A 12,874-nucleotide genomic window follows, 5' to 3' on the forward strand; every position below is an offset into this window, starting at 1 on the left:
ATTACACTTAAAACCCTCCACCATAACACCCATTTACTTATTTTTACTTAGAACTATAGAAACACAGGTTTGTGATTCTCTGTGCTTAAGGTCTATAAATCTCTGTTAATTATGCCAGATCTGGTTTCTTCCAGGATTGTTAATCAAATCCACCCCTAACTGCAGAAGTTTTTACTCCTCTGTAAGGGAGGAGTAGAGAAGAAGGTAGAGAAACCTTCTTGCAGCTCCTTAGAGGTAGACAGTCCACCTGTGCAGTCTACAGGTGCAGTCATGTGTGGGTTTGATTATTTCCTATGTTGAATAGCTTAATTCCAGCAAACACTTAACTGGAACTTGAGTGAATTACAGGCACTTTCCACCTGTGATATTCAGAAAGTGTTTAAAAAAAAATAACAGAAGGAAGAGCACAATACTCAAACAGTTTTTATCCTGACAGTTATTTAAAATACTCATGAACATTCCTTCATGTTCTCTGTTCTTTGTGTTTATAAAAACCTATTGCAGAGCAAAATGTTCCAGTTTTGAGCTACAATGTGTACTGTCTATGTGACACAGCTCTCACTGGATGTTTTGGTACCTACAGATTTAATGTGGGCTCTACCATGTGTTTCTCAAGCGATGTAACAGGCCCTGCCATGGGTTGTGCTGCTCTGTGGTGCTCCTGGATCTGACAGTGAATGAACAGCAAACAGTGCCACCAAAGTAGGCCATGTTACTACTGGAGAAAAGTGTGTTTTCTTGATAAATAATTTCGTGTGCACAGGCATGATGAGCCAGCTGACTGCCACTGGTTGCAGAGAAGCAGGCTGAGTTGATTGCTTCTAATAGGAATTCTTTATGCAGAGAGAAACTCCTTGAGCTAATGCTGGTAGTTTTTGTTTCAGAGCAGTCCATCACCATCCATGGTCATTACAGCTCTAGTTTCCTTTATTTAAAGCAAAATATTACTGTTTCCAAAGAAAATGGGAAATATGACAAGTTTATAAAGGAGATTGCTCTTGCTGAACTGGCTTCACCTGAGTCTAGTGGGTTTAACTGGCTTTGTGTCACAGATAAATCAATCTACATTATATGGGGCCTGACTTGGCATATTTTAAAAAGAATGCTAATCTGTTTGTTTAAAGCACAAGCCTCAAAGCAGAGTCACTGTGTGAGCTCTTAACAATAGCATTCCTTCTTTAAGTTGAGGCAGAAAAGAAAAATCTCAGCCTAAAAACAGTAGGGGTACAAGGGATTTTATTAGAACTTTTCAGTTTTAGAGGAGTAGAAGCCCATAAAAAGACTTGATATTGATGCTGTAATCCCAGAGATTTCAGTAGTTATTCCTAGTCAGATGTATTAACAGGGAGCTAAAATTGAGAGTTCTTTGTAATTTATAGTGAAAACATAACAGAGTGGTAGTTCTAAATTATGCCATTCAGAATTAAGACCAGTTTTAAAGAAATCCATTGTGTACTGTGTGTGGTAATAAAAATGCCATAGATTTTTATTCAATACATATTAATGTGTAGAATGTTAGGCTGTAATAATTTTCAAAGCTGTACTTAATATTTATTTCTTTACCCTCATTTACTTTGCTGAGTGAAATGGGGACTCCTACATTCTTAAAAAAGAGGTGTGAGTAGAACATACCTTTACAGGCATTGATAAAAGACCCAGTGTGGGTAAGGAAAAAGCAGTTTTGTCGACAGGTACCTGTTTGTTCACATGAGCCTTGGCCAAAGTGAAAGCTGTGTCTGCTCTTTTGTGATGTTTAACTGCTAAGTGGACCCAGACACAGACTGCAACCCTGAGGTCATTTTGCATATTGAAAAGTTGTGGGTAGTTGACAGTTTGCCCATCTCTGGATTAAATGTGGAATTGGTAGTAATTGTGTAACTGTGAGATCAGCTGTGAATTAAAATTTGTATTTACTCATGATAAAAACTCCTAATCTGCACATAAATAGGTCCATTTATCAGTATTCAAACACCCTCGGATTAGGAGGAGAGAGGGGGAAGGGTGCCTGGTTCTTGAAAAAGAATATCAAGCAAAGCAGTCTTGGTAACATCCGATGAATCCTTGCCACTCCAGGGAGAGCAGCGTTTCGTGAACACCGGGCACTCTGGAAGTTGTGGCTGTCCAACTTTGCCCAGCAGAGAGAGGCTGTTGAAACATCCACAAATTTGCTTCCCAGCCTGATTGTTTATCTTGTATGTTTTAAATACTAACATTACCGTTCCAGGATTAGCAGAATCTGTCAGATCTCTGAAAGGGAAGCTTCAAAATTGGCTGAACCCCCACTGATGAAAGGGATGAGGAATGCAGAATGTGGGAAGCGTCCATCAGGAAAAAATAATACCTCAATAACAAGGATTTACAAGAAGGAACTGCTTAGCAAACACTCAAGGTTGTAATGAATCCTGTTGGGATATGTAGATAAAAACTCCAAGGAGGGGAAGGTTGATACAGGAACTTGCGGCCTTCCAACAGCTTGGCTTCAAAGCTCAGTTTCTTTACATCTCGTACCGGGTGGGTCAATGCCAAGGATGGAGAAACAGGTGGTGTTTGTCAGCTTTACTCCATGAGCCACAACTCAATTTCCTCTCTCCTTTCTGCTGCACTCTTCAGTCAAGAGTGTGAAACCAACCATGTACTTATCTAAATCAGTAATTAGGCTTTAATACCTGGTCTCAGGGAACTGTGGGAATTGCAGATGTCCTGATGTTTTGGAGTGGATGGAATGGTATGAGCCCTGCTGCTGAGCATCCTTGCCCATCTTGGAATGCTAACTTTGAGCTCAGTGTCAGTTTTGGTGTGTGGAAGTGGGTGTTACATGTTTCTAAATATGAAAACACAGTACACATTTAAAAAGAAATACGTATATATTATTCATGTCTCCTAAGGGAATACTGGAATCTTTCTTTCAACTTTTAGCCACAGATACACAGTTTCTAGTTTAAGAGGCAGGATTTTCATGTAGTGATTTTTTTTTTCCTCCCACAGCCACCCCAGCTGATGCTTTTTCCACTTATTAATTGGGTATTCTGTCCTCAGCTGAGGGAGGGATGTGGGATAGCAAATTAATTATATGGGCTTGAATTATGATTCAGGGCCATGTTTCTTGGACTGCTAAGCCTGTTTTGATGAGCATGAATACCCAGAAACACCTTGCAGAGATTGTTTCCATCCTCTGGGGTAGATTTCCAGTGTGTAAAGGAAAGCAGTGGCTGTATCAGGAGTTTCCTGTTGGTGGGTTAGTGGTGGAGCTGTAAGAAATGTCAGCTAGGATTGACTTTTGCCTGTCCATTAATTATGCTGGACGGGCAGGACTGACATGGAACTACCTCTCCTTGCTTGACTTTAGCTTTTCTGAGCCTTTTTAGTCCTCCATGCTTTTAAAAATTACTTCAACATGACGGGGGCTTTTGATAGTGCATTTTTTGTCTTTTCATCAGAATTGCTCATGGAATTAGTTTTAAGTGAGCAGAAGTCTGAGGGGGGCAAATGTCAGGAATTGCAGTTATGGAGGTGGCTGTGGGACAGTAATGTAACATAAATAAGTGGATTAAGTCCTTAATGCCACTAGAGAAAATGAGATTTGTGTGTCCAGCTGCCTGTGAAGCCAAACAGTTTGTTAGGTGCATATGCAAAAAAGGATTGGATTAAAAAAAACAAAATGGGAGAAGGTTTTGTTGCAGCTGCTTTGGTCAGTGCCACCTTGCAGGGATCCGTGTTGAACAACCCCAGCAATGGCCCAGCAGAAAGGTAAACAGCTTAATGGAATTTGTAAGGGTATTAAAGGTAAGGCTCTGCAAGCATGAAAATAAGCAGAGAACTGTGGCAGGAGACCTGATGATATTAGCAGAACAGAGAGAAAAAGCAAAGTCAACCCAACAAACACAAGTGAAAATAACCCCAGTGTGGGGTGGCACCCTGAAAACTGGGCTTAGGAAATAATCCATGTGTGGTTGAAAGCAGTGGTGAAGTGATAACAGGGAGCTGTGGCTGCAGAGACTTGGCAACTGGTCCTGGAGCAAATAAACCACAGGGCTGTTGACTTTGGGGCTTAGTTCTGCAGCAGAGAGAGGAGAAGCTGCTGGGTATGTGACCACATCCAAGGCTGGGATGTTTGGTACTGACAGGATTTGATGCAAGGGAGTCAAGGATTTGGGAGTCAAGGCAACTGATCACTATTTGAGTGGAAAATACAGCTTTTTCTGTATTTCACTGATTTGTTTAGCATTTAAATATGTTATTTTATTGCACATTGTACTATCCCTTTCATGCTTCCTTTTTAAGCTTGCTTGATAGTATTTTTAGGTGGTACCTTCTGAAAATTCAGGTATAATATAGCATATTTCACATTAACAAGTAAAATGCTTGTTTGGTGAAATCATTGAAAATTATTTCCTTTTTTTCAATTCCCTACTAAAAATTAGGACAGTCTTTTAAAGTCAGTGAGAGTTCACATGATGAATCATAAAGATCCATTTTGAACCCCCCTTGTACTCTATAACAATAGAAGGGTCATTTTATTTTCTTCATTACTTATGTCCCTTTTGGAACCATTTCTTTATTATGGTCTATCATGTAAATATTATTTGAACTACTTTTAGAGTACACAGTACTATAAAACTCCAATTACTTACTTTGACAACTGTTATGCTAGTTATTAATATGCACTTTAAAGCTGAGAGTTCTCCTGCCTGTTTAGTCAGTCTGTGGTTTGGTGGTGTTTGTTAAAAATTATATGACTGTTCATATAGCATAAAAATGAATTTTAAAAATTCCTCTGCTCAAGAGCATTAGTTAGTACAAGCTCCATAGAAGGCTTTTGGTGGCCAGTGTTTTTCATAATTGCCTATTGAAGAGTTTCTTGCATCAGCAATGTAGGAAGACATGTAAACAAAGAGGAGCATTATTTGGGGTGGATATGCCAGACTCTTTAAGCTCTGCACTCAAAAGCACAGAGTAACCACTGGGGTTAGAAAAGGCAATGTGTTTTAAGGCCAGACTCCCTGGAGGAGACGTAGGTGGTACTGGACTCATGTTCCCTAAACACCATAACCCATTTCTCAGCCAGACAACATTCCCCTTCCTTTATTTGCAAGATTAGAGTTTCCATCATAAAGTCTGTGAACTGCAATAGGCCTTTGTGTTAATATGTTTACCCTGGTAGTGGTGCTTTAAATACTGGGTGTGGAAGTGTGAGGCTTTCTCAGTGGTAATGTAGACACACCTTCATGAACCAAACCAGGTGAGATGGCACTGCTTCCTGAAAGGTTGTAAAAAGAAGAATAAAGGGTTGGATAAAACAATTTAGTAGGGAGACTCTTTGAAATTTTCAGTAGCTGTGTGATACATTTTTATTAATAGGCCATAATGTACCTTTCATCATCATTCAGCTGTAACTGAGGGAGGCTTTTAGAGCACAGCAGTGACATTTCCATGATCTTGACAACAGTTAATCTGTTTCCTGGGCTTACCAGGCAGTGGTTTCAGCACCATCTATACTCTGCAGTTGTCATGCTGTCTTTTTACCCATCTTTTCAGCAACTGTCCAGCCATTGTTGGAAGGATGTTAGATGCTCTGAGTGTGTTCATGTTGGTAAGTTGTTGGTATGCTGTGAAAATACCTAATTTAAGGTACTGCTTTGAGTTTTTCTTTGGAGGGAGCCTGATTTCTCCATTGCCTGTGTAGGTGATCTCCAAATCTCGCCTGTGAAGTTCCCTCTCACTTCCTCCATACTTGAGAAGGCATATTGTGTTGGTAGTTTGGGAATTTTTCGTTGGCTTCTTTTCCCCTAAATGCACGAGCCCATGAGTTGATGTGGATGGAGCCAAAGTCAGCATAGGCAGAGCTCTTGCAGGAAACTGCAGATATTTGTGTCCTCATTTTGCCATTGCAGATTTGCATTTGCCATCAAAGTGCATGTTGTGTTTCCTTGTCCACACGACTCCTCATGTGTGCATGGGGTTTTGTAAACAAAAGTAGAATTGGTATGATGATTAGAAACAAGCAAAGACTACCATGTGCCAATGTGTTTGCCCTGACTTCCCATTTGGGCTGGAGTTCTGGTCATAAGGCAGTTATGAGCTTTCCATGTGATTGTGTTTTATGTATCCAAGTTCTTTGGTCTCTCACCCTACCTGTGAAAGTAAAGTCTCTGATTCTGATTGCTAGAACCCCCCTGATTGCTGCGGGAGTTATTGGTGGCCTCTTCATCATCGTCATCATGGGCCTGACATTTGCTGTGTATGTTCGGCGCAAAAGCATCAAGAAGAAGAGAGCACTGCGAAGGTTCCTGGAGACTGAGGTGAGCCCAGGCTGCTTCTCACAGGCTGTTTGGAGAGATATGCAGGGCTGTTCTGCTTTTCTATTGGAGATGTTCAGGTCTTACCAGAGAGGCCTGTAGAAATCCTTTTGCTTACTTGTGCAGATTAAACCAGTGGAAAGAATGAAGCTATTTCAAGATGCTGGTTTTCTGCATAAGTACAGATTCATGGCTTCTGAAGACCAGAAAAAATTCCCTATGAACACTGGAAGGCGTGTCCCACCGGATTTCTGAACTCCCATCCTGCTCTCCACTGAACTTCTATCCCAAGTCATCAATACCTTTAGCAGCTCTCATGCTTAAATATTACAGGGTTTCATTCTGGCCATATTTAGGTTGACTTCTAAGGCTGAAGTAAGTTCCTTCAGCAAGCTCTGAAGAAACAAACTTCATGTTTAAATGCAGAGGTAGTAACCTACTGTTGTTCCCAGTGCCTACAGTACCTTTGTAGTCCAGATTTCGTCAAAGCCTGTAGTAATGATCAGTAGTAATAATGTATTTTATTAAGCTGAGCTTCACAGAGCTTAACCAATTGAAGTTCACAGTTCTACTGGCAAAAACATGTAACAGAGCTGTAGCAGAGTGCTGTGACTGCTCCATCCTGCTCTTCGAAGTGTCATTAGTGGAGAGGGCAGTCTAGGAAGTATATTTAAATATAACATTAAATGTATATCTATCAGCTACTGCAGCAGTGATTACTGCCATCTCTTCAGTCCTATACTTGAGACACTTTGCAAATGATGGTGGTTTTAAAATAGGGTGTGCCTTTGTAAGATAATAAAGCTTGGAAATGCTGTTAGCTAGTGACTCTTTGATAAGGCATTATTAACAGTGCTGTTTTCTCTTCTGTTCCAAGAGTTCTGCTCCCACTCATCTCCTCTGTAGAGCCTGGGAGTAAATGATTTATGCATCCCCAGTCTGTTTGCACAAGTATCTTCGTGTTTGGCTAGAATTTGTGTTGCTTGTTAAATACTGTTCAGCTGTATAGAAAGCTTAACAATACTCAGTGCCTTTAAATGAATAAATCTTGCCACTGTATCAGCCCATACTTAAGCATAAATTATTTTAAGCAGGTGGTTCTCATTGCATTGGCTTTGAAGTCCAGATTTCATTTTTCATTTGGTCAGATAAAAGCTGTGGCTGGCAATAGTCATGAGGGACCAGGGCCTCCGACTGAACATGTGGGGAAGCTGCTGTCTTGGCTGAGAAACTGAAGATTAAATCAGGAGCATCCTGAAATAAACACACAAGCAATTCGCTTTAGTTGAAGTCTCTCTTTCTAGCTGGAGGCTGTAACAGGACTTATTCTTTCTGTAGATCATTCTTCATAAAACTCTACAAGCCTTGTTTTAGACCCCCACAACATGTCTCAGTCTCTCCCTGCCAGTCTGTTGGTCGACTGTGGCACAGAACCTCTTTTCATCCATCACAAACTGAAAATACAGAAGTGTGCTGCCAGTGTGCCTAATTTTCTTTTACAGTAAGCCTTTCTTTCATGGTATAAATACTGGACGTCTAAAGTGAGAAGGAGGAAAGAGAAATCACTCTAAGTGCAGCTTGCAGATTATTTCTCTGATAAACCAACTTGTTGTTTGGTTTTATTATGTTTTCTTACCCCATTAATTTCCAGATACTGGTATTTTTACCTGAACAAAACTAATTAGTCTGGTCAACTAATTAAGTAGTTCATGGTGTTCAAAGAGCCATAGAAGTAGTTCTCAAACTGCAGAGCATGGTGCATTTAGCCTTGTAAACAGGCAGCTTTGAAACGCTGCAGTGGTTTCAAACCAATTTGAGTAGGAGGAGCCCTGAATTATTTTTCTCATCCTGTAAAGGAACAGAATGTTTTTCATGTGTTGTATTGAGTATTGTCCTCTATGTGTATTTTTAATTTATTTTTAAAGAAGCGTTTTTTTTCTGGCAGAGATAGTATGAGATCTGAGAGCATTTTTAACTGAATGTGCCATTGTGGCTCATTTACAAAGTTTCTTGGGACATCTTGAGCAAATTGTTTAATTGCAGTAAATTAGTGGCTGTTATAAATTAGTAGTTTGCTCTAAGGTGTTTTCTCCCTAAAGCTGTCCTCCTGTGTGGTAAAACAGAAGTTCAGAAAAATTGTCCCTTCCTCAAAACAGAATAAGAATGTGATGAGCCATTTAGTCCAGGCCATTAAAAAGAAATATGGTCAACTTAAAAGACACTAAAATGGGCAAAAATAGGATGTGGTACACTGATAATAAATGCTGTATTTCTGTCATGTAGAAAATATTTATACTGCCTCCATTATCAAAAGTCCTTGGATGTGTTACTCTGACACCAATTCAATTTCCAGCTCATAATTCCATCACACAGTTTCTGGTGGAAATTATTGCGTGTTTTAGTGAGGACCTGCTTTATCAGGTCTCTTGGTTTCGTGGTGTTGCTTGTTTGCTTTTGAAGATGAAAAATCCCTCCAAGAATGGGCTGAGCAGTGGTCAGTAGATCCCCACCACTGTCTTGTTTCAGTATTTACTTGGGTTGGTTGCTCTCAGTATAAACTTCTGATGGGTCTTCATGTTGAGCAGTGTTTGAGACTGTTGGGCTTTCCTTCGCAGCTGGTGGAACCCTTGACTCCGAGCGGCACGGCGCCCAACCAAGCACAGCTCCGCATCCTCAAGGAAACAGAGCTGAAGCGAGTCAAAGTCCTTGGCTCCGGAGCCTTTGGAACTGTGTACAAGGTGAGAGTCTTCCCTATGCAGCTGGGAGTCCCCTCTTTTAACTTTGGAGCAGTCAAGGTCTGCATTGCAGCAGAGCAGCCTGTCCTATGGGTGGGTTCCTGAGCCCTGGGAGAGAAAGGATACCAGAATGGTGTGCAGGGAACACATCCTCAGGATCAAATGGTGACATGCAAATGTTATTTCTTGGTGAGCAAAGACATGTCAGCCCCAGTCATTTTTAAGTGCAAGAGGGCTACACAGGCTGGACTGTCCTGCTGGCAAAGTGCAGCACCAAGGTTTGCCCTTCCATTCTTACGTAAGAGCAGGACACTTTTGGAAAGCTGGATAAATTTTGTCTTTCATTTCACAAGTGTCACGTGGGTCTTGTAATAGCAATAATACCTAGTAAAACAATGCCATTACCTAAACTGTAACACTTCTTGTTTCTTCCATTGAAATAGAAAAGATGGGTTATGTCAGGGCACCCTTTAACAACTGGGATGTGAGAGTGGAACCTACAATGGAAAAAGTACTTCTGTTAAAGAAGTATTTATTTTTTAAGATCTGTTGGTCATGTCCAGATCTCAGAGGCATGAAGTAGGGCTTAGTGGGCAAGTCAAACCAATTCCCCAACCCTTTGGGAGCAGCCCAAACCTGCCAAATCAAGGTGGTAGGTCAGAGCACATGAATCTGTCCACAAATAAGGGAGAAAAGGAAGGAAGCACAGACCAGGTCGCTATAGCTACAAGGTATGGGAATAGATTTATAAATAACCAGTTTGAATATACTTAGATGATAATAAAGTGATGGAGATGGATGCCATGAGGTTGACAAGAACACAGCAATAGTCAAGAAGGATGGAAAAGTAGCCCAAGACACACACCGTTTGTAAATTTTAATTTAAAATTTCCTTTTTAGCCACCTAAGTTTTTGATTCTCAGGTATTACATAATTAGACAAACAGCCCCTAAATGTTTCACTCTAAATATATTATTCTTAGGGTGTTCTGTTCCTTCATGATGTTATGATCTGGTGATAATCAGTTTTGAGAGTTTACTGATAGCTTCAAATTTGAGCATTAGAATCTAGACAGAAAATCCAGATTTTTGTTTAATTATGTCCCAATCGGTATCAGAATTTTGTCTGAGTCAGTAGAAAAAGTGCATCATGGCCATGCTGCCACTGCTGTTTAGAAACCCTGTTGTGCACAAGAAAATCAAGGGTGTTCACTGATAGAAAATGTTTCATTTTACATCAGAGTTTACTTTTGATGTAAGAAGTAGTTTTATGGGATTTTTATTATTTTGTAACTTTGTGTATTCCCAGTTCTGAGTCTCATAGCTGATCTGCATAACATGACAGAATGTGTCAAAAAGAACTGTAACTGAATCAAGTTTTTCTGATTATCTTATTAAGTCTTCTGTCACCTTTTTTTCTTTTTCTAGGGGATCTGGGTCCCTGAGGGAGAAACAGTCAAGATTCCTGTGGCCATTAAGATCCTTAATGAGACCACTGGTCCGAAAGCCAATGTGGAGTTTATGGATGTGAGTAAGACACGAGCAATGTCTTTGGGTTTTGGCAGGGGGCAGTGTCTTTCTGTAGCCCTCAGAGGCTGTAAAGACAAATTCCTGCCAGTTTTCTTTCCTTATATTTAAATAGGAGAAGGAGGCTTGTACGCAGTGCCTGGCTAGGCTAGGTTTTCCACTGCATATGCCCCAAGATACTTGGAGTTTTCTTATAAATTGTTTTTCTGTCAGTATAAGACTAAAGCTCCTCTGTCTCATGGGCCAGATATTCTATCTTTCTGTGGCAGAAAAGCCATGGAAGAGAGAGGAGGAGTTTCAGGGGAGCATCTTACCATGCATGCAGGTCTGTACTGGTGCAGAACTCACAGGAACAGAAATTCAGCTCAGTTCTCCCCCACTTCGGTGTTCAAGAGTCTGGGAGATGGCAGCAACAGCAAAGCAACAGGAGAGGGGGAAAATTAAAATATGCTGGATTTAAAAGCCCTTTTGCTTTACTAATCTGAAATACCATGGATAAGAGGTCAAGATGGTAATTTCCATGAATGTTCTGTGATCATTGAGGCTTTGCACTCAGTTTTCAGCTCTGTGTCAAGATCAAGGCTCACTGACACCATGAATCTCTATATCTTATTCAGTACAATTTTTTGACAAGTCATAGAAATTTGCATTCATTTTGTAAGTCCCTCTTTGTGAACTTGAAAATTACATAGGACTTTTAAGTCTTGCAGATCTGTTCAGTGTATAGGCCTCATTTGTTCACATTAATGAGACTGTAAGCCACAAGGAGAAGATACTCCCATTATATAGTCTATTCTTCCATCTAGAAATGAACAGAAATGTGCAGTTATGGATTTATCTGTTCCAGACAGCTGTTTCATGTGTGAGTTCTTAGGCAGTTGAAGGAAGGCTGTGTAGAGGAAGGGATTTCCTGTGCTCTTTACAGAGTACTGCACATTTATGTTGGTTAGATCATTTCCAACCTTGATGATTCTATCATTCTGTGGTTCTATTGCATTCAGTAATCATTTTGCACAAATAATAAATAAAAAGGCAGTTTTCTCCCTGTCTAAAAGGAGTTAATTGCACTAAAGCAATAACAAGTATTAGATATTTTTGCTTAATGGACAAAGAGTCTTGCTAATAACAGAGCTGCCCAAAGAGGAGAGGTGGGATCCAGTGAACTGGATGTCAGTGGTCAGTCAGTGATACAGATTCCAGCCTAAAGGTGAGGGAATTGTTATCTCTATATGAAAGTCAGTGGAACTGAGCAGTTTGCACCAGCTCAGGATCTGACCCCTGGTCTGATTGAGAAATAGTAGTGATATCACCTCCTCTAGTACTGACTAACCTTGAAGCAAAGAAAACATATGGTCCCTGTAAAAGGCAGAGTTGCTTGTCTGACGTTTCACAGTTCAGCTTAGGTCAGTTTAGTTCACTGGACCATACTTCCCCCAGTGTTTGCATCAGACCATCTGATAATTGTCTCAGAAATGAAGAAGGGCTTTTGGGAACTCTGGAGATTTTGACTGTGCAGTTACACTAGGAAAGGTTTCTCTTTAAATTAACCATTTCTTATGAGTCTCTGACCCGGTGGTAGCAAGGTGAGAGAAGAGTTAAAGTTGGTTTTAGTTCTTGAGGTTAAAAATAATCCTTAGGTTGTTTTTAATCATAATAAAAAAGAATTAGATTTCATCATTAGTTGCTACGAGTGGCAATAAGGAAAAATAATATGTTTTCTGTCAATGCTGCTTTTGATGTATGTGCAATGATCTGTAATCCTTTTCTGTACTGCATTGATAAAGATGATTAGATTTCATTCTTGTGAAATAATTGCTCATCCAATTATACAGAGGTTCTTGTCATCCTTACCTCCTAAACCAGTTGTTTAGTTCCTGAAATTTAGAGAGAATGAATTAAGCACTATTTATGATTTTAATGTGACTAGTCCTCCCTGTCCCCAAAAAGACATAGTTTTCAACGTTTAAAAAATTTAGACCAAAATTTTTATTATGAGGAGATAACCTAAATATCTTTCACTGAAGTGTAAGTTAGAGTAAAAAAATGTTTTACTCATTCTCATGCCAAGATTTCAGTCAGTATAGCTATCCTGGTAAAACTGGATACTGTTTACTGATCTTATTTTATGAGGAACATTCAAATGTATGTCTGAAAGCAAAATGCATCAATTGTACTTCAGTAAAAAGAGTGTTCTGAATAATGGTTGTTGGTAAAAAGCATTTTTTAAAGGTAGATAGGTGGCTAAATGTCACTGTGAACATGGTGGGGTTAATTCTTTCTTAAATAAGGGTCTGACATGGTAGTGAATGGGAAGAGG

General features: G+C 39.9%; 1 protein-coding gene across 3 annotated transcripts in view; it reads left to right on the forward strand.

Moving 5' to 3' along the window:
- ERBB4 (erb-b2 receptor tyrosine kinase 4) overlaps nt 1-12,874 on the forward strand; it is a 574,516-nt gene that overhangs the window by 449,278 nt on the left and 112,364 nt on the right. For all 3 annotated transcript variants that reach the window (XM_069021790.1, XM_069021791.1, XM_069021792.1), the window contains 3 exons: nt 6,167-6,299; nt 8,912-9,034; nt 10,459-10,557. In XM_069021790.1, coding sequence (XP_068877891.1) covers nt 6,167-6,299; nt 8,912-9,034; nt 10,459-10,557 — 355 coding nt within the window. The remainder of the gene's footprint in view (nt 1-6,166; nt 6,300-8,911; nt 9,035-10,458; nt 10,558-12,874) is intronic.

This window comes from Aphelocoma coerulescens, chromosome 7 (genome assembly GCF_041296385.1).
Source record: "Aphelocoma coerulescens isolate FSJ_1873_10779 chromosome 7, UR_Acoe_1.0, whole genome shotgun sequence".
Lineage (NCBI taxonomy): Eukaryota > Metazoa > Chordata > Aves > Passeriformes > Corvidae > Aphelocoma > Aphelocoma coerulescens.